Source organism: Schistocerca nitens, chromosome 7 (assembly GCF_023898315.1).
Source record: "Schistocerca nitens isolate TAMUIC-IGC-003100 chromosome 7, iqSchNite1.1, whole genome shotgun sequence".
Lineage (NCBI taxonomy): Eukaryota > Metazoa > Arthropoda > Insecta > Orthoptera > Acrididae > Schistocerca > Schistocerca nitens.
This window is the reverse complement of record NC_064620.1, coordinates 103,648,996-103,673,262: the sequence shown is the minus strand read 5'-3', so window position 1 is coordinate 103,673,262 and position 24,267 is coordinate 103,648,996. Positions and strand designations below refer to the sequence as shown.

Sequence of the window (24,267 nt, the reverse complement as noted above, 5' to 3'; positions counted from 1 at the left end):
GGTAATATCTATTTCTTCGGCTAAAGCCGATGTTTTAAGCTGGCACATTTCATTCATCACTGCGTATTGTTGCTTCTCATCCACATAATAGCAGAGCCTTTTTTTAAGGTCTGGATGCTTCGCTTTTTGGCCGCGAAATTGAAATGCCCAGCAGTTACTGTTAGTTTCTTTTTTTTTTCTTTGCCAGACACGAATACAACTCTCGTTCGTGTCATACTTTCTTCCCACTGCGCGGTTTCCAATGTTTTCGGCTTCTTAGTAATTTTCCATTTTTGTGTACAAGCGATAATGAAATAGTAGCCATAATTAACAAGTTTGAAGATGTCAATGCTTCAGTTATAATGTGCTACAGAGGCTACAGAGGCATCACAAACTGAGGCCACAACAGCACTACAGTATAATGGGATATATTGTTGGAGGCGGAGCAGTACCAACCTTGTTTCAAATAATCTCCATACCCCAGTGTTTTGTCCTTAAATTCAGGGGGGGGGGGGGGGGGGGGATGCACGGATTATTCAAGTATATAAGGTAACTTTGGAGATGTGGTGAAACAACCAGGGATTTGTATTTACTTTGACCAGTAAATAGCATGTACTGTTTGGTGAGAGGGTGTTGTCACAACTGTGGGGGAGGGGGGGGGGCTGGTTGGTTGGTTGGTTGGGTGCATAGTTAAACCAGATAATGACAGAACGAAAGTCCACACACAGAAGAATTCAAGTTAAGAAATAAATACCTTCAACAAAAAGAACTTGCACTCTGCCATGAAGTTACTCACAAATTAAGTCTTTACCTTGCTGTGCCCTTACCACTCATGGTCAATACTTTCAAGGTCTGAGCTGTCCAAGCTCAACTCAACACTTTAGAGTGCCAGGTGTGTATAGTATTTATGTAGAAAAGACCAGCTGCACAGTCGCAAAGTGCTGTGCTGAACGCAAGCTCCATATACGATAAAGAGAAGTGGACAAGTCAGCCATGATGGAACAATGACTGGATAATGACAACAGAATACTATTTGAGGGCGCAACTATGTATTGGAATTTAATTGTAAAAGAAACTGCCAGGGTATGATTATGGTGCATTAATTTCAAAAGTGGCCAGGCGTATGTGTTTAGTAGAGCACCAGTAAACCCCTGATACCTTAATGAATTGTACTCTCATCTATAAAATATCTTCAGACTTTTAATTACCTTACACACGGGTTAACGTGTTAAATATTTGATGTTAAACATGTAAGAGAGAATAAATTTAGAAAAGGTTTGAAATTATCTTAGTTTGTTGAAACCCGCAAAGTGCTCTCGTTATCGAGCCTAGTTAAGTATAGTGCAGGTAATTGCTTTCCATTTTAAGCAAAACCTAGTTTTTCGTGCTTCTCATTATTGATGACATTATATCTCCTGAACTATATACAATCATATAATTTTGCTGGTACATTCAGTAGTAAATTAGGATACTTTCTGCAAAATGTGTTGCGAATAGTGAGTAGTAAAGAAGTAATAAATTAATATGTCTTGCCTGAAGTTAAAAGTTTTTGTGCATGAACAACAAAACTGTAAGCAATGAACATTTTTCCTTTCATCATTTTATGGGAGGTGTTGGTGAGAAAAAGTTTTGTGAAGGTTTGAAATTACGTGGAAAGTTTGCTGGAAATCGCTGTGTGTATTCACAGCTCCTAACTGTAATACTTGCCTTACTGTGTTAAACCTTCTTTATATAAGATTATACCTCTTAATGAGTAGATCATGACAGAATTTTAAATTCAGTCAGTAATTATATGAAATATTAAAAATAAAATTTTTGTTGCCCCCTGGAAGCTGTTATATAGGCAATTTGCAACTGAGTCTTTGCACCATGAACCATGAACCTGGTTAGCCATTCAGTAATACAATTGGTGGCAGACTTGGACACCAAACTGAATCAGAGAAGTATGATTGACAGTACAAGTCAGCAGTAGTGTCAAAAACCACGAGATACAACATTTAGCTTATAAGACTCAGTATGAAACATTCTGCTACCACTTGCTTAAGTACTAGTTTGTTACAAAGCATGTATTGTATGTAGAGTTAATATTCATTATGTACTGAAATTTACATGCTTAAAAACAATTTTCTGGTGACATGTTTATGAAATGCTAATATTAAGGTAAAATTACACAACTGATGAATAGCTTTTTTACAGGTGATCAGGTATCTAATATTTTCTCTAGTTTGTTCAGATCCTTCAACAAACATTTTTATGAAACATGTTGAACTCATCATTCTTACAAAAATGGCACTCTTTGTCTCATTATGTGTGATTGTTTGTTAACTGGTTATGCAACAAACACATACTGTAATGTTTTTTGGTGCTGGTATTTTTCACCATTGGAAATCAAATTTGGTTTTCTGTTTTAACAGGAGGAAGAAGGATACGAAGTTAGAGGTGGTAAACGACGCTCGTGGGATGATGACTTCGTCCTGAAAAGGCAATTTTCGGCACTTATACCTGCGTTTGATCCACGACCGGGCCGCACTAATGTTAATCAGACATCAGATTTGGAAGTTCCTCCACCTGGATCAGATGAAAGTTCAAGTGGGGAGAGCAGTTCTATCAGTGTTGGGAGCAGCTCAGATGCAGAGACAGTGCCGCAGCCCCGCCTCAAACTATCATTACGAGGACCAAACCAGCACGGGGTAGGTAATTCTTTCTGTTGAGAAAGAGTAGGATTGCATGTCGTTGCCATCGTGATGGATATGAAGAAATAGAAAAACACATTTCCCAATTATTCATCTGTAATAAATTTTGTTGGAAATTTATGTAGGGAAATTGTAAAATATATGTTTCTATAATCCTCAACTTCAATTTATGTTATTATCTTTGGGAAATAAAATTTGTAACCATCTAAAACACTGATTAAAATAGTTTTTTCTCGCTTTAATTATTAAAACTCAATTTGCTTTTTGTTGATTACTTCTTGGTCATTGTCAATTGATGAATTCAAGAAAATTTTATTAATTCAGAGTCACAAGACTGTACATCCATACTAGAGCTGTATTGATGGTTTGTTTTTTATCAGTTACTGTTGTATTCTTCATGTGTTTGCCTGACTCAAAATTCTGTGATAGTTAACATAGTGTAGTTTGTAACCATGTTTCTATTTTTTAATTGTAAATTCGAGAGTCAAACACAATAGTTACAGTTATATTATTTATAAGCCACATTGGCAGAATCATTTGTATAGAACTTTTTGAAAGAAATTTCCACCATTTGGTTGTAAATTACTGGTCATGCTATCACGATTTTGGCTTTATAACCATTCTAAAGTGCTAGCTGAGCCCTTGCAGGATGTCCATTCTGTCTAAACAGGCTCTAAAGCTGATTGTGTGAAATAAATGAACAGTAATTTACAGTCAAATGGTGGAAATTTCTTTACAGAATTGTTATGCGTTTTATTATTAAAAAGATGATAGGCTAAGACCAAGATAAAATCACAGAAAGAGATGGTGCAGTGATAATGACACTCGTATTTAATTCAAGAGGGACTGTGTTCAAATGTACATGCGGTCATACAGCTTTAGGTTGTCATCGGTTTCCTTAAGTAGCACTAGGTGGTATCCTGCTACGTAACTGCCTGACACAGGGTTTATCAAACCACTTTCAGACAATTTCTCTACCGTTGCACTCTCAAATAGCACGTGGGAAAAACAGTTCTGTGCAGGTTGTGATTTTTCTTGTTTTATTATTATGATCAAGTCACACTATGTAGTGGGAATCGGGAGAAAATTAATGATTGAAATTTCATGAAAATATCTTGGCATAATGAAAAACTCCTATATTTTAATGATTGTTGCCTCGAATCGCATGTCATATCGACGGTAATCTCTCTCCTGTTGCACAATAACACAAAACAGCTGCCCTTCTTGGAACTTTGTCAATGTCGTCCATTAATCCTATCTGGCAATGCTCCTGTACTGCGCAGCAGTACTACAGAAGGGGTGGGCATGTGTAGCGTAAACAGTCTAGTAGAACTGTTGCATCTTCTAAGTGTTCTGTCATCTTCGGTTTGCCTTCCCCCACCAACATTTTCTATGTGATGGTTCTAGTTTAAGTTCTTTGTAATTGTAATCCTTAGGTACCTAGTTGAATCAGCAACCTTTAATTTTGTGAGATTTGTTGTAGAACTGAAATATAACGGATTTCCTTCAGTACCCATGTGGATGACAACATACATTTTATTGTTTAGAGTCAGTTGCCACTTTCGCACCTTACAGGTATCTTTCCTAAGTCATTTTGATCTTCTATTGACTTTCCTAGATGGTTGCAGTAGCCACCAGAAAGACTGCGGGAGGCGCACATCAGCACGGCGCGTCACGGACGGTAGTTGCCGCAAGTAGAGTCCCGTCCACCAGAGGGCACGCGAGAATTCGGACGCGAAATCTGCCGGCGTAACAACAACAACAACAACAACTCGGGCAGCATGGGCCGTGCCCAGTCAGTTAAATCGAACATGCCTAGGGCACAGTCCCGGCCTACGCCAAGTGAAGTGCGACGTAAATGTGAACAGTGTTATTACACAATTGGCGACGAGTAGGGTCATTCTTTCGCGTGTTGCGTCGTTGTTCCGGTTTCACAGCTTCTCCACGGCATGGAGGATTTAGTGCGGGTTTTGGTTGAGCAGCAGACGGAGCTCATGGCCACCATGAAACAAGTGCTTCCGGCGTTGCTCTCCACGCAGTCTGCTCCGGCGCTGTTCTCTCCTCCCTTTCCCCCATATGACGAGACGGCGGAGGATTGGGACGCATATGAACATCGCCTTCGGCAGCATTTCCAGGCGTCTCATGTTGCCGATGCGGAGGTATGTCGTGCTCTCTTCTTGTCTTGGATATCTCCCTCACTGTATCAAGTTTTGCGGCAGCTAGCGCCGTTGCAGGAACCCTCGTCCTTGTCTTTTGACGCACTGTGTTCATTGCTGTCTTCATATTATCGCCGCCGCACGCATGTTGTGGCGGCTAGGGTCGAGTTCTTTCAATGCAAGAAACAGCCCCATCAGTCTTACCGGGCGTGGGCCGCTACCCTGCACGGTCTTAGTCGCAAGTGTCATTTTGTCACGGAGCAGTCGCGAGAGTCGTATGCCCACGTTATGGTACGCGACGTCATTGTTCGTTCGGCCCCTGATAGGGAGGTCCGGCAACGGGCCCTGCAGTTAGAAGACCCGTCCCTCGAGGAAGTCCTGTCCATTTCTCAATCGTATGAAGGCTCTCACGCCGCAGGCCAACAGCTGGAAGCGTGGTGCGACGTCGAGGCGGTTCAGGGCGGCGCGGCTGCGTCCACTGCGTCCGGGGTGGACGACGTGCGAGCGATACAATCCGGCTGTTACGGCCGCTCCCGCATGGCGTGTAAACAGAATTCCGGCTGCCGGCCCCTGTTGCCGTCCTTTGCGTCATGCTATATACATCATAATCGGTCAGAGTGCCCCCAGCGTTGGGCCATTTGTCGCAAATGTAATAAATAAGGTCATATTGCTAAAGTTTGCCGCTCAGCCTCAAAAGAATCGAAGGAAGCAGGTACAGAGGACATGGACATTGACATTCAGGAAGTTTCATCGGGCCAGGCTCCCGACCCTTCGGCACGCAAACTCTTTATCGAGGTGTCAGCTCTGTCGCGCCGGTTACAACTGCAAGTAGATACGGGCGCGGCAGTTTCGTTGTTGAATGCACAAACTTATTCCGACCTTGGATCGCCCCCGTTGGCGCCAGTTTACTGGCGTCTACGCGGTTATGGTAAACAGTTCATTCCCCTACTGGGTCAATTCACTACCGACGTGACTTACAAATCAGTCACTCTACCTCCCAGGTAGATGCTATTTTTCTTGACTTCCGGAAGGCGTTCGATACAGTTCCGCACTGTCACCTGATAAACAAAGTAAGAGCCTACGGAATATCAGACCAGCTGTGTGGCTGGATTGAAGAGTTTTTAGCAAACAGAACACAGCATGTTGTTATCAATGGAGAGACGTCTACAGACGTTAAAGTAACCTCTGGCGTGCCACAGGGGAGTGTTATGGGACCATTGCTTTTCACAATATATATAAATGACCTAGTAGATAGTGTCGGAAGTTCCATGCGGCTTTTCGCGGATGATGCTGTAGTATACAGAGAAGTTGCAGCATTAGAAAATTGTAGCGAAATGCAGGAAGATCTGCAGCGGATAGGCACTTGGTGCAGGGAGTGGCAACTGTCCCTTAACATAGACAAATGTAATGTATTGTGAATACATAGAAAGAAGGATCCGTTATTCTATGATTATATGCTAGCGGAACAAACACTGGTAGCAGTTACTTCTGTAAAATATCTGGGAGTATGCGTGCGGAACGATTTGAAGTGGAATGATCATATAAAATTAATTGTTGGTAAGGCGGGTACCAGGTTGAGATTCATTGGGAGAGTGCTTAGAAAATGTAGTCCATCAACAAAGGAGGTGGCTTACAAAACACTCGTTCGACCTATACTTGAGTATTGCTCATCAGTGTGGGATCCGTACCAGATCGGGTTGACGGAGGAGATAGAGAAGATCCAAAGAAGAGCGGCGCGTTTCGTCACAGGGTTATTTGGTAACCGTGATAGCGTTACGGAGATATTTAATAAACTCAAGTGGCAAACTCTGCAAGAGAGGCGCTCTGCATCGCGGTGTAGCTCGCTCGCCAGGTTTCGAGAGGGTGCTTTTCTGGATGAGGTATCGAATATAGTGCTTCCCCCTACTTATACCTCCCGATGAGATCACGAATGTAAAATTAGAGAGATTAGAGCAGGCACAGAGGCTTTCAGACAGTCGTTCTTCCCGCGAACCATACGCGACTGGAACAGGAAATGGAGGTAATGACAGTGGCACGTAAAGTGCACTCCGCCACACACCGTTGGGTGGCTTGCGGAGTATAAATGTAGATGTAGATTACTTTTATTGTTGTCAGTGATGCGAGCTCCGCTAACCTTTTTGGCCTGGATGCCTTTCAAGCTTTTGGTTTTTCTATCGCTGACACCATACAGTTGGTCTCCGAAGACGTTCCCTATCAATCATTGGAATCTTTGATCTCAGACTTTTCAGATATCTTTGAGGAGGGCCTGGGGCGTGTTTCAGATTTTGAAGCTCACTTAACGTTGAAGGCGTCGGCTCGCCCGCGTTTTATACGTGCGAGGCTGATCCCCTTGGCTCTCCGCACTCAGGTAAAAGAAGAGCTAGACCGGCTGACAGCCCTCGGGGTCGTTCTTCCCATTTCTTCTAGTGAGTGGGCTTCGCCCCTCGTTATTGTCAGGAACCCCTCGGGAAAATTACGTCTTTGTGGCGATTTCAAGGCCACCATTAATTCCCAATTGGTGGTGGACACCTATCCTTTGCCTCGTGCTGATGAACTGTTCTCCGCTGTGGCGGGAGGCCAATATTTTTCGAAAATCGATCTTTCGGAGGCATATCATCAGATACCACTTGATGAGGACTCCAAACGGCTGGCGGTCGTCAACACCCCGTTTGGCCTTTACCAATATCAGCGGTTGGCCTTCGGAATATCCAGTGCCCCGGCGATATTCCAGCGTTACCTTGAGCACGTCACGTCGACAATCCCTCATTGTATTAATTACCTGGATGACATAATTGTCTCAGGCCGCAGCACGAAGGAACACTTGCACAACCTTCGCACCCTCTTTCTCAAATTCAGGTCTGTGGGCTTGCGTTGCAACCTGCATAAGTCAAACTACTTCCAACCGTACATTGAGTATGTGGGCTACACCATCTCTCAGCACGGCGTCCAGCCACTAGGAGGTGTGGTCCAAGGTATCATCGACCTTCCTCGGCCCGCTTCTCTGAAAGAGTTACAAGCTTTTTTAGGCAAGATAGCCTATTACCACCGGTTCATTCTCAGGGCTTCCACCATAGCCCGCCCCCTGTACTGCCTTCTGCGCAAGGGTGTTCCTTTTGATTGGTCGCCTGCATGCGAGCAAGCGTTCAACTCGTTGAAGGGCCTCCTCACGTCAGCGTCTTGTTTGGCAACTTTTGACCCCCATAAGCCGTTGGTCCTGGCTACAGATGCTTCGCAGTATGGGGTGGGGGCAGTCCTGGCCCATCGCAATGCAGGTGGTTCCGAGCAACCACTGGCGTTTGCATCTAAAACTCTTTGTCCCACGCAGGCCCATTACTCCCAGGTGGAAAAAGAGGCTTTGGCCATTGTCTACGCTGTTACCAAGTTTCACCCTTTCTTGTATGGCACGAAGTTTCAGTTAATCACTGACCATAAGCCGTTAATATCGTTATTTGGCCCCGCCTCCCCGATTCCGGATAGGGCGGCCCACAGACTACAGCGCTGGGCCTTGTTCCTCTCTAAGTACCATTATGACATTCATTTTCGCCCTACCGGACAGCATGCCAATGCAGACGCTCTTTTCCGTCTTCCGGTGGGCCCGGATCCTAAGTTCGATCGAGAAGAGATTATGTGTTTTCATTTGGATGTGGTGTCCCGCCAAGCAGTTGATGGCTTCCTGATCACTAGTTCTAGAGTCGCCAGGGAAACGGCAGCTGACCCAGTTCTCCGGCAAGTAGTTCGCCTCATTCAGCAGGGGTGGTCATCCCGCCCTCCAGGCCGGGCCTCGGACCCTCTTCGTAATTATTTTATTCTACGAGACCGCCTCTCGGTCTTGAAAGGAGTTCTCCTTCTGGCTACCAATGATACAGCTCCTCGCGTGGTTGTTCCTGCCAGTTTACGAAGAGAGGTCCTCACGTTATTACATGCGGGGCACTGGGGTGTTTCCCGTACTAAAACCTTGGCTCGCAGACATGTGTACTGGCCCGGTATTGACAGAGAAATTGAGCACTTGGTGGCCGCCTGTTCCCAGTGTGCGAGCCAACAGGCATCTCCCAGAGCAGCGTTCTCTTCCTGGCAGCCGGCAACCCAAGCGTGGGAACGTGTTCACATCGATTTTGCGGGCCCATTTCTCAATGGCTTTTGGCTCATTGTCATTGATGCTTATTCCCGATTCCCATATGTGGTTCGCTGCTCCTCAACCACTTCAGAAGTTGCAATCCAGGCACTAGCAAAAATCTTTTCTGTGGAAGGTCTGCCAATCACCCTGGTCTCAGACAATGGACCGCAGTTTATTTCGCAGACCTTCCAGGATTTTTGTAGGCGCTTCGGTATTCGGCATGTTTGCTCTCTCCCCTTCCATCCACAATTGAATGGGGAAGCCGAGCGCATGGTGCGCACATTTAAGACGCAGATGAAAAAGTATGTGCACGAATTTCCTGCGGAGGAGGCATTGACGTTTTTCCTGACGGCATACCGGACCACACCAATGGGTGAACGCAGCCCCGCAGAGCTCGTCCATGGGGGCCAACCTAGGACTCTGCTGCACCTCCTCCGGCCTGGTCCTCGCCAGTCTTCGCAAAACGGAGTACCTGGCTTTCCACTGGGTATGTCGGTCTGGGCACGTGGGTTTGGTCGCAATCGACATTGGATACCGGCGGTGGTCCTGCGCCGAAATGGCCGCCGGCTCTATACCTTGCAGGCAGGGGACCGGGTGGTACGTCGTCACCAAAATCAGCTACGTCCGCGTTTGGGCACCCACCCTCCGACCTCTCGGACAGCGGCTTCCCCATTGCCGGCACCCGTGTTGGTTTCTCAGGGGATGTTACCGCCTCTCCCCGCTGTGACTCTGCTGCACTGCGATGGTTCTCAGCCTTGGCAGCCTCCAGTAGCTCCAGCACCGGCATCGCCATCGTTCGGGATGCCCCAGCGAGAGCCGGCCCCCCTCGCGGGCCCGGTTTCTCAGGAGGCTGGTTCACCTGTGGTCGTCCCTTCCCCATCGTCCCCGCCACTGGGTCTTGCCCCTCCCGAGGTGGCACAGGATCCGGAGTTCGACAGCTTGTCGCCCGTTCTGTCCTGGGCTCCGGTGGTGGGATGCCGGGGGCCTCTTCGTGTGGGTCACTTCCAGCCGTATTCGAAGGTTCCGGCTCGAGGATTGGCAGATCCCCTCGACTCCGGCCTTCCAATGGATGTGGAGGTCATCGCTCCTGCCCGACGCTCCACCTACCGACGCAGTGGATCACAGTGGCTTCAACCCCCGAAGGAGGAGGAGTGCAGTAGCCACCAGAAAGATCGTGGGAGGCGCACATCAGCACGGCGCGTCACGGACAGTAGTTGCCGCAAGTAGAGTCCCGTCCACCAGAGGGCATGCGAGAATTCGGACGCGACCTCTGCCGGCATAACAACAACAACAACAACAACTCAGGCAGCACGGGCTGTGCCCAGTCAGTTAACATCGAGCATGCCTAGGGCACAGTCCCGGTCTACGCCAAGTGAAGTGCGACGTAAACGTGAACAGTGTTATTACAATGGTAAATGACAGCATCATGCAAACAATCTAAGAGGGCTGCTCAGATTGTGTCCTAAATAAGTTTATTTAGAACAGGGACAGAAGAGGGTCTATAACACTTCGTTAGAAATTCCATATATCACTCAGTGACTTTGTCAGTTATTATGAACTATGACCTTTCAGGAAATTATTGTGAATCCAGTTGCACAACTGCGACAATACTCCTTCGGCACACAATTTGATTAGAAGCAGGCTTTCTCGCAGCCAAGCATCTAACCCAAAAAGCCTTCAACCAACATTAGATGAATTCAGATGGTTCTTGAGCATTTTAAGAACAGTTGGAGTAGCTTGCAACTTCTCTTCCCTTTTTACCTCCCAGGAACAGTTTTGGTAATAAATGGTTGAATTTCTTTCCTGTACTTGTACAGTCCAAAAATCACACTCGGTCCCTAATAACTTAAACGGTGACCAGGCATTAAACTTCATCCCTCAACCATAAATGTGATGGTCTTTACGTGTTGCCAGTGACTATAAGTGCCAATCGAGGAGATACTTGACTAAGTAGGGCTCCAGGTGACAAAAAAAATGTCAATGCTGGGAGAGTGGTATGCTGACCCCATACCCCTCCACACCAAATGCAGTGGCACCATTACCAGAGGATAACACTTCGGTCGGTCCAAAATGTTGTTTTACATGTGATTGCATGTTGATGAGAGCATCAATTTGGTTGTATTGGCATGAGGGAGAATTGTATAATGATCATGTGAATAATACAAAATTCTATGCAGTTTTGAGTTACTCACCCCCCATTATTGTGGGGAAAAAAAGGCCATTGTCACTTGACACAAGGTACAGCATGTGCGCGTGAAGTCAGTGAAATGTTTCATATCGAGTATAAAAATAATTACATTTGCAGAATGTGTAAAGATGATAGTTCATCGTATAATAGCAGGAATATTAAATCATTTGAAACTATTTTTCTACTAAATACCCAGGTCAGTAAAAAAAATATATCAAGACTGAATTTACAAAAATAGATAAAAGTTAAGATGATTGTTTGAATGCATCAGCTCCCCCCTCCCTTGACTTCAATGTGCAGAATGTTCATAGAGCCCTGTGAAAATGTCAGAAAAGTCTTCATTTGTTATGTCTTTCAACTTGCTTATCACATTGGCCAAAACTAGTTTGGAGTAGCTACAATATTTCAAAAAGGATATATTGCTACCCCATACAGAGATGATGTTGACCCACAGACAGGCACACCAAAAAGATTGCTATACATTCGAGCCAAAATGCCTTCTTCTGAAGTAGAACACACACACACACACACACACACACATTCATGCAAGCACATCTCTCACACATATAACCACTGGTTCTGGCTGCTGAGGCCAGAGACAGAGACAAAGGCAGTGGTTGTGTATGTGTTGTGATTGTGTGTGTGTGTGTGTGTGTGTGTGTGTGTGTTTTCTGTTTTAGGAAAAGGTTGGCCAAAAGCTCAAATGTGTACCAGTCTTTTTGTTGCGCCTGTCTGTGACTCGGTGTACCCTCTATATTGTGAGTAACAATCTATCCTTTTCATAATATTGTCGATGGCTTGAGTTTGCGCATACATTTTCTTCTTAAAAACATTGTCGAGAATATGTTGGACATTCGATTTACAGCTGTTGCTCATTTGCGATGTGCAATAAAAAAACATTGACACAACACGGTCCCATAGCCACTGCTTACAAACAACTGGCTGTCTGAATGAATGCATATCTGTTGTTTACAGTTGTTGGTTCAAGTCACCACTGTAGTTACTGTGCCGACATCGCTTGTAAGTCTCAGAACATTTTGAAGTGGTGGTATATTTATATTAATTTAGTATTTCCTTAGCTCATGTATCAGTCTTTTACTCATAAACAACAACAGTACTACTGCGTCATCACCATATAATTAACTTTTCTATTATTAACACAAACTCAAGTTTAAGCAATTTGTAAATAATGCTTTCTTTTCTATGTGTTTAGGTTCCTGATGTTGAAGTACCACTAACAGACCGTAACTGGACAATATTCAGAGCTGTACAACAGCTTGTCCAAAGTGCAGAACTTGGAACAAGGCAAGAAAAGCTGCGACGTATATGGGAACCAGTATACACGTAAGTTGACATTCTTTATAAGTAAGTTGACATTATTCATAAATTCTTATAATTTTCAGTATGTTTAAATCTAATGCATATTTTGAAAATGATATAAGCAGCTATTTAGCTAAGAATTTATATCAGATTACACATTGTATATAGCCAGAGCCCACTCCATGAGTGTGTGGAAATGTCAGAAACAGTATGGTATGATCGAGTCATTCTACATGTCTAAACCCTATACACTTTGTAAAACACACACACACACACACACACGAATAATCATGAGCAGCTTGAGGACCTCGTTTCCTTTCAACGATAACACAGTCTTTGCAGATACCAATTAGTAGTATTTAAAATACCTTGTAATGCTGTGATATATTCATTTGTAGTTAGGTAACCACAACTAATAGAACATTGTTTTATGGGAACTAGTTATCTTTTTTACCAGTTTGAACAAACTGGGTTGTAGCATTTTCGCCAGACATAACAGCACTTGCAATGCGATTGTCCATAGCAATCACCTAAACTCTGTAACTTTGATAAACTAATGTTCGTGGGTAATGATGTAAATAAAGGGAAGTTGTAATTACCAGGTGGTAGCAGGCAGACCAATAAAAACTTATGCAAGCTGCAAGTAACTGTCAGAACTGAAGGTTTCTTTATCAGGCAAACAAGAGGATTGCTGTAAATGTGTTTGTTGAGCATTAAATGAGGATGGTGCGTGATCATGGTAGCAGGATGGTGCGTAATCATGGTGGCAGTCATAGTAACTAATTCTGAAATGTGCTATCCTTAAGGTACCCAAACTCTGTACCCTATAGAATAGAGTTAGCAGGGGACAGTGGAACATGGTTCCAGTCAGTTTATGGTCAGTACTTTCGTGAAACAGGAAGTTATGCAGTCAGTATAAGTAGAATTAAAAAGTATGCAAGCAAACAAAATTTACTATTAAATGCACATTTAAATGCACAATCAGTGTTCTGGCACAGTGATGAACTGGAAAGAGTGGTACAAGATCTGTTAGGGGTAAACAACCTGTATAGACTCAACAGACCTGCTCAGCACCCAGCCTAGGAAGGAAACAAAGGGGGGGGGGGGGGGGGAGTGACAAATGCATGGGTTTATAGTTCATATCTGGCTTCCTTTTGGAAGCAAGTATGGACTACAGGAGCAGCAGACAATGTCAGTTCCACCTATAAAATGCCCCATGGACTCTGGAGTTGACTGAAACCGAGAAAGATCATGGGTTTGTATAGAAGGCTGCACCAAAATGACGCTACAGCTGCGGGTGGGCAACTGAGACTAGAAAAAGCAATGGGCTGTCCTTCTGAATCAGTACTCACATCGTCTTTTTCACTGTCATCACCATCAATTGGTTGAATAACACAAATTAGAGCTCCTGAGAGGTATCAATGTATCAGTAAAACTTTAGTCATCATCATCATCTTCCTCTTCTGTGGAGTACAGGATATTTAAAAGCTCTTCTAAATGTCTCTGCTTTTCCAAATTTTGTCTGAAATAAAATGATATTTCGTACATACTGATACAAGCCAATCGCGCAACAGTGCTGATAAAGTAATCATTTTGAATTTATTCTATGTGTTTTAGTATCCAAATTAGTAATCTGTAATAATATGAGCAAAGGTACAAAAACATACATCGTAATTTTATTATACTTGTCACCTAGCCGTTACGAGAAGTGGCAGAATTAATAGCACTAGCACAAATGCTTTCTACCAGGTAGTAAGCAATCCTGCTCTTCTCTGTTAAATGTTGTTTTCAGCCATGGACTTCCAAACTAACAATTAAAGTTATAAGAAATGTTACAGTTGTTAACATTGATCTGCTGGAAACAGGTGTGTATAAGACGAGAATGCGTATGATAAATCATACAGTGGGATGTAATGAGTTAATTTGATGCACTTTTCATGGACTCCATGACAAAGTTTAACTTGATGATCATATTAATGTTGTTATGGGGCTGCTTATTATTGTTGCATGTGTCTCTTGTGCTACAGCATAGTATATCGCGAAGATGACAGTACACCTGGACAAGAGGATCAACAAAATGTAGATTCAACACACCAGAGCAGTATTCCTTCAAGTACTACTTCACCTTCTACTCCTGCGACACCAACCATGCCGCCTGCCTGCAGTGTTGATGATGTGCTGCAACTTCTCAGGCATCTTTTTGTCATCAGCACATTTAAAGATGAAGGTAAGCTTTATTAGATTCTCCTCTGCATTTTATTGAGGGGGCTCATATTTCAAAAAAGTTTTTTTTTTTTTTTTTTATTTTTATTTATGATTAAATATAACTTGTGAGTCTTGGGCATGAATTACTGTGTAGGTATTAGTATGTTAGAGAGCTGTTTCCTTGCAGAATGTGAACAATGCAGTGTTAAAAGTTATGTAACTTTCCACGTTTCGCATGTTTGCAGTTAAAGTCTACACACATGTATAGATTGACCTGCTAGTTTGTCCCAAGTGAATCAAACAGTGAAGAATTTTATACTTAATATGTGTTACTGATTTAGTTGCTGTTTGTAATTCTTACTTTTCATTGTTGCGTAATCCCAAAACCTAAAGTCACTAGATTATGATGAATAAAATGAATTGTGTCATAGAATGTAATTACATTTTCTGATTGTTGCCTTTTTTTGTCATCATATTCTTTGATTGATGGGAATAACCTGAACTTTAACATCACTCTGTGTTAAAGCCTACAGCTGTGAAGAGAGAAAGAAAGAAAGTGACTTTTGTGCATCTCCAGACAATTGCCTAGTATTTACAACAAAAGTGTTTTGTTTGCATAATCCCAAAACTGACTTTCTTCTCAGATGTTTGCTTAAGTAGGGTGGTGAAATATGCTCACTATTTTTTATTTACTTAAATTTGGCATATTTCGTGACAGTACCTTTTCCATAAAATGTTTACAAGGCGATATTTGTCTTGGCTTCAGTGGTCTAGTGGAAGTGTGATTCCACAATGCATCTTTGTCGGCTGCAGAAATGACCTGGTTCAATGCGTTTGCCTCATTTTTGGTGCTTCAAATACCATTTCTTCGAATGTAGTTTCTTGTTAAAGTTTGTATAAAAAAAAATAGTAACATAATTTTTTTGTTCACTAGCAAATTATTTATGACGGCGACCTGCACATTGTTCTACCGTCAACACACACCAAGAGTTAACTGCCGACTGACTACAGTCAAAGATGACTCCAGCGTCAAAGACATTTTACACAACACACAAGCCTCCACTTGTAACCAGTCTCTTTGATATTCTTCGTCACATCTACTAATAGCAATCAATATGCTGTCACTCTCAAAAATATAAGTAAATTAACATAAGATAAGGCAAATTACAATAAAAAATTTTTGACAAAAATATAAGAAAAGATTTACAATTGGGTATCTACAAATACGGTAGAAAATAACACATCTCCCAGATCCATTACAGTGGGGTGTGTGTTGAGTGAAGATAATTATTTTTATTCCTCTTCAGGAAAATTCTTTCAGCCCTACAATAATATGAAATGCTGACCTTTGTCTTCTTATATGTTTGTAGATAGTATCGTCACTATTATGTATGCATTTTTATGGGGAACGAACGTAGTTAATTGCATTGTAGATAATAATTTAAATATGGACAACTTGATTGGAAGGAAAGGAAAGGGTTTAATGTGTAACTTAGGGTGTGTTGATGCTTCCACCTTGCCAGCGTGGCCGCCTGAAGTGAATCAAACCCACGGAGTCTTACCAGCCCATTTACCCTGCACTGTCACTGTTCTCCCCACTGCTCGCTATGATCTTCACGAGACAACAATTTCAAGGTGGTTTGTGTTTCATGTCACAACTATCATTGTATGTTCTGAAACTTGAGTTGTGATTGGCTGCTTCAAGGTCACTCCACCAGCACCCTGTTTAATGCTGCTAGCTATGTGATTAACTGCAGGGTAATTACTCCTGACCAGCAGTAAGGCTGCAGCATGAATATAACAAGGCTCCTGGTGATCAGGAAAGTGCCAGCAGCAAAACTGTGTCATAAACATACCCTGCAAGCAGGTGAAATGTTAACATTTTGGAAACTGTTTGTTGGTTTTTCTTTCAATTGCTCATGAAAAGGGACAAGAAAATAATGTGAAAACTGTAATTGGTGATTTTTGAGAGATGAAATTTGTAATTTTCCTGTATAAAAAGTAATAAATCTGAGTAATTAAATGTGAAAATTGCTTGTTCACTTCTAATCTCCTCAAGACTGAGGTTTCTGTATGATCATAAAATGAACATTTTCTGCATAACAAACTGTGATGTAATTATGAAAATAGCATCAAATTTGACAAAAAATCACATCAAAATTTAACAAGAAAGAGATTTGAACTCAACTAAAGCAAAAATAAAATAATAATAAAAAATAAAAAAGTTGACTTGGCAACAACAAACCAGTTTTGCAAAAGAGTGGTGCAGAATTTTGCCACAAAATATAACTAGTCTTTCTTATCCCTACTTATTGGTAACACTTTGTTATTTTAAACGGTAGTGTACCATAGATCATGGGCACAAGCAAGTAAGCAGTATTGATAGCAAAAGACAGCAAAAATTACAGACAGTGGTATGAGTGTTTACAGGTGACACAAGTTACTTTCATGACAAATCAGAAAAAAATCAATCAAACTTTGCCCTTTTGTGGACAACAACAAAAAATGTGATGGCCTCATGGATATTTCTGTATGGCATCCATTGTAAGTTTTTCCTGGAGACAAGTATCATTAGTTGACCGCACTACAATACGAAACAGAAAATTATACTGAAGCACTTGTTTACTGATACAGTACTACCCGATGCTGCAGTCCGTCTACTGGGGATACAATTTCTTTAATTGGCACTTAAAACTAAATGTTTCCACCCCCATCACCCACCTGGTTCCATAAAATACTTGATAGATCCTGTGGCACCCAAAGAACTCTCTTGCCTGGTTTCTACAAGTGTAAGTGAACACACTGCAGTTCTATGCTATCTGTGATTATTTTATTGTAATCACATCACTGTACGTTCTTGCACAACATTCTTCATGAAAAGGTATGGAGAATAACATTCTTGAAGTACTACATCAGATAGTTAGTACCCTGGAACTCTCAAGGTGTGACCAGCTGAGATTCTGCAGTGTAGATACTGGGCACCCCAATTTAGGAAAAGTGCTATTGAGATTTCTGCTTGGTCATCTGGATTGACATGTTCCACTGTTTCTTTAAATCAATTCAGGTAAATGTGCCAACAGGTTCCTCTGCTACGCTCTGGCTGATTTCCTTTCCTATCTTTGAATTCTTTCCCTGGTCTCGTGATTTAGATTTGACGAGATGTTGTACTTTAAGCTTCCTCTTTAACTGAGATGAAATCAAATCATACATGTTTTACTTCTGCCTTCGACTGTATATTTCAGCCTGTGCTACCTGTCGGTTACAGTATTTCCCTCACATATGCCTACTTAGCTCGCCATCCTGTCCGAGGGTTGCTTTTATAAGTTCCGCTCTCTCTCTCTCTCTCTCTCTCTCTCTCTCTCTCTCTCTCTCTCTCTCTCTCTCTTACCTACACAGTCTGCCTAAAGTACTACTATCCACCCTTTAAATGTATGCTGCTTGACAACCCTTCCACAGCAGCAGGCAAGGTATGTCCTCATATTTGTAAGGAACAGGATTCATTCACTCGTCCAGCCATAGTTACATAGCTACCCTGGAACACACTGCTTCATCGTTGATTCATTTTGAGCAAGTACTCTGTGTAATGACTTCGTTGATATTATGTCATTCAACTGTAATGTTCCTTATTTATTTCATGTTAATGAATCCCAACCATCCATTTTTGGTCCAGTTTCACAGTGGCAAATGTGTGATTGATTGGAGGTGCAAGCAGACGTGCTGGTTTTGGTGCACAATTGTTGGGGAGACATTTGTAATTATAGATTTAATACCTTTATTTAAGAGTGCCATACAGGAAGTGAGATAAGGTGAAGGGTCATTTTTATTTTGAAGTTTTGTTTCAGAGCTTATATAATTGAAGCAACTAGCATATCACAGTGTTCTAAGTTTCTTCCTATGTGTAGCTTGTTTTATGCGTTTTACATTATTTTTGGGAAAAAACTACAATGGTTTTTATGTGGTTTTTTTTTTGCATTAATGTGTTTAGAAGACTAACTTTCTTTAAGGAAAATACATTTATTTTTGGTTTTTATAACAGAGGCAGAGAATGAAAATGAAATTGAAGACAGTGAAGGTCACTTAGCTATTGAAGAATTCACTAGTAAGAAGATAACCAATAAATTGCTGCAACAGATACAGGATCCTCTGGTGCTGTCATCAGGGGCCCTTCCATCGTGGTGTGAAGAACTCAACCGATCTTGTCCATTCCTCTTTCCCTTTGAGACAAGACAGCTATACTTCAATTGTACTGCATTTGGCGCTTCAAGGTTAGTTAATACTAAAACTTAGTGATTGTTATGTGGCACTTTCAGGGCTGAATTACAGTAAAGCTAGTATAAATAAATAACTAGCAGAGTTTCTGAAAGTCTTGGTGATTTTTGTGGTGTACTACTCCATCTATTATCTATTTCATGTTGACTGACTCCTGGCTTTAAGCTCCTCTTGCAAGATGAATATCTGTGTGTCACACTTGTCCGGAGTCTCGGGAAGCGTCTTCTTTCATTTGATATATGGGAATATTGTAAAGATTTCTTGAAATTACGGCAACCAGTCACCTTTTGTTTTGTTCTTCAATTTTTTTATTAGTCCATTACTGGTTTCACACTGCCAAGCGATTAGTCACCAGAATGTTCATATTTATTAACTGTCTGCAGCAGTGTGGGAGTCGTGTTGCTCTGGCAAGGCAAAACCTGTAAGCACTGAGTGTGGTGGGAATTATTGACACTTATTCACATTATTCACATTTACTTACAGTGATAAGTATCCGTTTGTTGGATGTTGGATCTATCTCATAATGTGAATAATTCTCACCACACTCTGTGCTTACATGTTTTGTTTATACATCTTGCGACAGCTACATGACTCCCAAAATGATGCAGAGAATTAACCCTCTGGTGGGCACGCCTTTCATACTTCCATGAGTGGGTGTGTTGCAGCTTTTACACCGCAATTAGTATTACCGTTTTAACCTAAGGAAAAATAAGCTTTATATAATCGCCAGTTACATTTTATTGGAGTAAACATAAAACATTTCATGGCTCTATGAAAATAATCTTTTTATTTATATGTTGCCTTCACAATTGCCTATTTTTGTCATAGTAATTTATAACAAGCAGATATTCTTTATTGCCTTCATGGTTCTTTTAATTGTATCACTTAATTGCACTGATTCACATGAAAGAAAGTAACAAGGGAACACATTATGAAATCGAGCATTCATAAACTCCCACTACTGTTTATGATTGTGAATAAATTAGTTAACTTCCATCTGAAGCTCACTTTCACATTGTACGCATTTTGTATCTATGACACTGTTTCTTGCATACATTTTTCTTGCATTTCATACGTACTGTTTTGGTTCTGTTGTTTTTATGCCTGCCACATATTTAACAATTTCAAGTTTTTGTTGGCTCCTTGGTCTTCTCTTCTTTGTGCCTACATTTAGTCAAGAAGGTGTGAAAATCCTTGGGAAGTGTCTCTAGTAATGCTCATTGATTCAAATGTTCTTCCATAAGGTCCAGAGCAATGTGTTTCAAAAAAATTCGTCTTCTTTCTTTACTATCAGGATTTTTTAATTTGAAAATAATATTTGTATTTATCCCAGCTATATCTAGATGTCTGTAGGAAAGTGCAAGTGGCAATCATTGCTTTATTCTGGAAGTACTGTAGGATGAGCACATCTGATCTACAGTTCCTACTCCTCCTTTGGTAGTATTGTAGTCCAAATTCATTCTTGATTTCTTAGTCTCTTAACCTATTTTATTTCTGCTGTGCATTGTCGATAAAAAATCACAGCTTTGTTCTTTTTAGGAACAGTCAAGACGATACAGAAATAGTCTTGAAAACCGAAGAGACATGACTGGACTTCCCAGGTTTTATTGGCTTGGAATTCTGGAGCTGTTTCCTTCATATCCTCTTTTTTTCCCCCATGGTTCCCAAGAAAGTCAAACCTTTGCCAAGTACATTTTAAGCCAGATGGTAGCTACTGTAGTAATTGTCAGTTGTAAGATTTGTTTGTTTTCTCACTTGGTGTCACTAATCTTTGTACAATGTCAGCAGGCTTGTTAGACTTCAGGTAGGATCCTGGCATCTGCTTGCCACAATAAATTTCAAAGTTCAGGGTGTAAAATGTTTTGGCATCACATAAGGCATAAATCTTGATCCTATAATTTGCAGGCTTATTAGGGGTATACTGAACAAATCTGCAGTGTCCTCTCAAAGGATGCATCATTTCGTCCCGTCCCGTCCACCCCCTTCCTGCCCCTCCCCCTGCGGGTCTGGTGGTAAGATTAGGCCCTAGGTATTCCTGCCTGTCATAAGAGGCGACTAAATGGAGTTCCACACGTTTCGGCCTTTATGTGATGGTATCCTGTAGGGTTTGACCACCATTCTTCAAAATTTTCCCGAAGAGCTCTGTAATGGTATGGGGCATGTGGAGTTGGAGTGATATGGAACCCCTGATACATTTAGATATGACTTTGACAGATGACATGTATGTGAGCATCCTGTATGATCAGCTGTATTCATTCATGTTCATTGTGTATTCGGATGGACTTGAGCAATTCCAGCAGGAAAATGTGACATCCCACACATCCAGAATTGCTACAGAGTGGCTCCAGGAACATTCTTCTGCATTTAAACAGTTCCGCTGACCACCAAACTCCCCAGACGAGAACATTATTGAGCGTATCTGGGATGCCTTGCATTGTGGTGTTCAGAAGAGATATGCACCCCCCCCCCCCCCCCCACCCCGCCCCTCCCCCCTCGTACTCTTACGGATTTATGGACAGCCCTGCAGGATTCATGGTGTCAATTCCCTCCAACACTACTTCAGACATTAGTCGAGTCCATGCCATGTCTTGTTGTGGCACTTCTGCGTGCTTGCAGGTGCCCTGCCCGATATTAGGCAGGTGTACCAGTTTCTTTGGCTCTTGAGGGTAGTATCCAGGTGTTTTATGGTATGATAATTTGTCTGGTTAACATGTTTGAAACCCCATTTTTAAAAGTTCGTTTGATACTCACCTGGCTGAGAACACTAATTTACAGTTAAGTAAAGTCTCTTCGGTGTAATTGTATGTTCTGATTTCTAGCAGTCAGTGATTCCGTTTTTATGAACAATATAAACAGTACTGCTTGATACTGTTGCCAGTAAACTACCAATTTTTTTTAAAGAATTGAACTGTCATGTATAAAACACCTTCAAGCCTCTAATTACATTACAGATGAGGTAAGATGTTAAATATTTGACATTAATTATCTAATCGAGAAATGGTTTGAAATTGTGCTTAATGTTTGTTGAAAGTTGTTAACCTCTCATTGCTAAACATTGGGTGAACGTAGTCTTAGTTGTGCCCCATTGTAAGGAAAAGCAAGTTTTCATGCCTCTTAATGTTGATGATGTCATATCTCCTGAACTATGTGTTGTACAGCAATATAATTTTGGAGGTACATTCAGTAATTATGTAGGTAGTGTCTGCAAACTGTGTTGTGAATAGAGTTGGTACTAAAGAACTAATAAATTTAAAGTCATGGCTGATACTGAAGTTTTACTGCATGAACAGCCAAAGTGTAGTCAGTGATTAACTTTTTTCCTTCCCTCATTTTGTGTGTGCACTTTGGGGAAAGGGGGGGATCCGCAAGAGGAAGGTCCATAAAGATTCAGAATTGTCTGTAAAGTTTGTTGTATGTTCCAAGTGCTTTTACTCTCAAATAATGGATGAATAAAGTCTGGTCTGGGTACTTGCAGGCTGTCAGTTGTAGATTGTATTTTATTGGTCCTGTTGTCTACATAGCAGCTTATGCATGAGACATTGGACAAGTCAAGTTATAAATATACAGGCTGAAAGTCATTTCAAGGAATACATATTTAAGCTTACAATAATACACTTTACACGTAAGTATTTATATAACACATTTCATAAATTAAAATATTCTTCAATGGAGTAAAAGTAGTGATGCTGTAAATATGACTTTAGAGATTTTCCAAATGTATTGATCTCAGTGATAGCTTTTATGTTTTCAGGAAGTTTGTTATAAAGCTTAACTCCCATGTGAAAAGTACCTTTTTGGCACAGTGCTGTGCTGATTTGATCATATGTAAGTTTGTTTTGTCTGGTAAAGTGCTCATGTATATCACAGTTTTTTTGCAGTCTCCGGTCCTTGCCTATTACATTTAATTTAAAGAACAAAAGGGTTTCCATAATGTATACACACGGTAATGGAGGAATACCAGATTTCTTAAACAGGGGTTTACAAGAGTCTCTAGGCTTGCACCCAAACAAAATTCTAATGGCCCTTTTTTGTAGTTTAAAAGTGCTATTAGCTGTTTTAGCGTTTCCCCAGAAGGTGACCCCATATCTAAGACGAGATTGAAAGTACGCATGATATGCATTCAATACTGTTTTCTCACTACAGCATGATTTTCATGAACAAAGAAGATAACATGTTTTGCTCAGTTCTGCATTGAGATATTCAATATGCTTATTCCATCTGATGTTACTCTGCAGCCAAAGTCCTAAGAATTTGGTTTCAGTATTGTTACCAACTGGTTCGTCATTGATAGAGACTGCTGGGATAAACATGTCCTTGTTAGGAACATTGTGGAATTTTAGAGCAACAGTTTTCTTGCTGTTTATTACAAGCTGATTACTCTGTGCCCAGCTGCTAAATTGTTTCGTGACTGTGTTTACTGTCTGCTGTAACTGTTAATCGTCGTCTCCTTTTAGTAGAATCGTGGTGTCATCTGCAAATATGATTGTTTTGTGTGCATCAATATTTGAGCTTAGATCATTTATGTACAGAAGAAACAAAAGGGGTCCCAATACTGATCCTTTGGGTACACCACATTTTATTTGTTTATAGTCGGATAAGTGATTAGATACAGTTTTTAGTTCAATATTTGTGTGCTTGACGCACACTGCCTGCATATGATTAGTCAGGAAGAAACTGATCCACTTGTTGGACAGACCTCGAATACCATATCTTTCTAGCTTTGATAGCAGAATTTTATGGTCCACCATGTCAAAAGCTTTTGTCAAGTCAATAAAGACTCCTATTGTTTCCTGTTTTTTGTCCATCAGGTTTAGGATGGAATTGATGCGCTCATAGACAGCAGTTGTCGTTGACCTCTTATTTCTGAATCCATGTTGTTCATTACATAGGATGCTGTTTTTATTTATAAATTTCATAAGTTTCTCATACATAACTTTTTCCAGTACTTTTGAGATGCAGGGGGGAATTGTGATGGGTCTGTAGTTGTTTACATTGTCTTTATCCCCTTTTTTATATACAGGAATAACTTTTGATGATGTTTTCAACACATCAGGTAAAGTGCTTTCCTGAAGTGAGCAGTCGCATAAATGTGTGAGTACTTCAATTAGGTTTGATGCGCTCTTCTTTAACATTGTTGCAGGTATACCATCAATATCTGCCGATTTTGAATTTTTTAGTCCTTTTATTGCTTTAGATACTTCATCTTGTGAAACAGAACTGATATACTTCGATCCTCTACATGCACTTATTTTATATTCTTTTGCCTGGGTGCTCTTAAAGTTTGATTGTAACATATTTTCAGCAACACCTGTGAAAAAGTTGTTAAATGTGTTGGCTACTTCC

At 41.3% G+C, this 24,267-nt stretch overlaps 1 protein-coding gene across 6 annotated transcripts in view; it reads left to right on the top strand.

Annotated features, from left to right (window-relative positions):
• The window catches only part of LOC126195416 (E3 ubiquitin-protein ligase HECTD1), a 314,241-nt gene that overhangs the window by 248,294 nt on the left and 41,680 nt on the right, over positions 1-24,267 (top strand). For all 6 annotated transcript variants that reach the window (XM_049934021.1, XM_049934022.1, XM_049934020.1 and 3 more), the window contains 4 exons: positions 2,394-2,669; positions 12,344-12,474; positions 14,478-14,677; positions 18,692-18,920. In XM_049934021.1, coding sequence (XP_049789978.1) covers positions 2,394-2,669; positions 12,344-12,474; positions 14,478-14,677; positions 18,692-18,920 — 836 coding nt within the window. The remainder of the gene's footprint in view (positions 1-2,393; positions 2,670-12,343; positions 12,475-14,477; positions 14,678-18,691; positions 18,921-24,267) is intronic.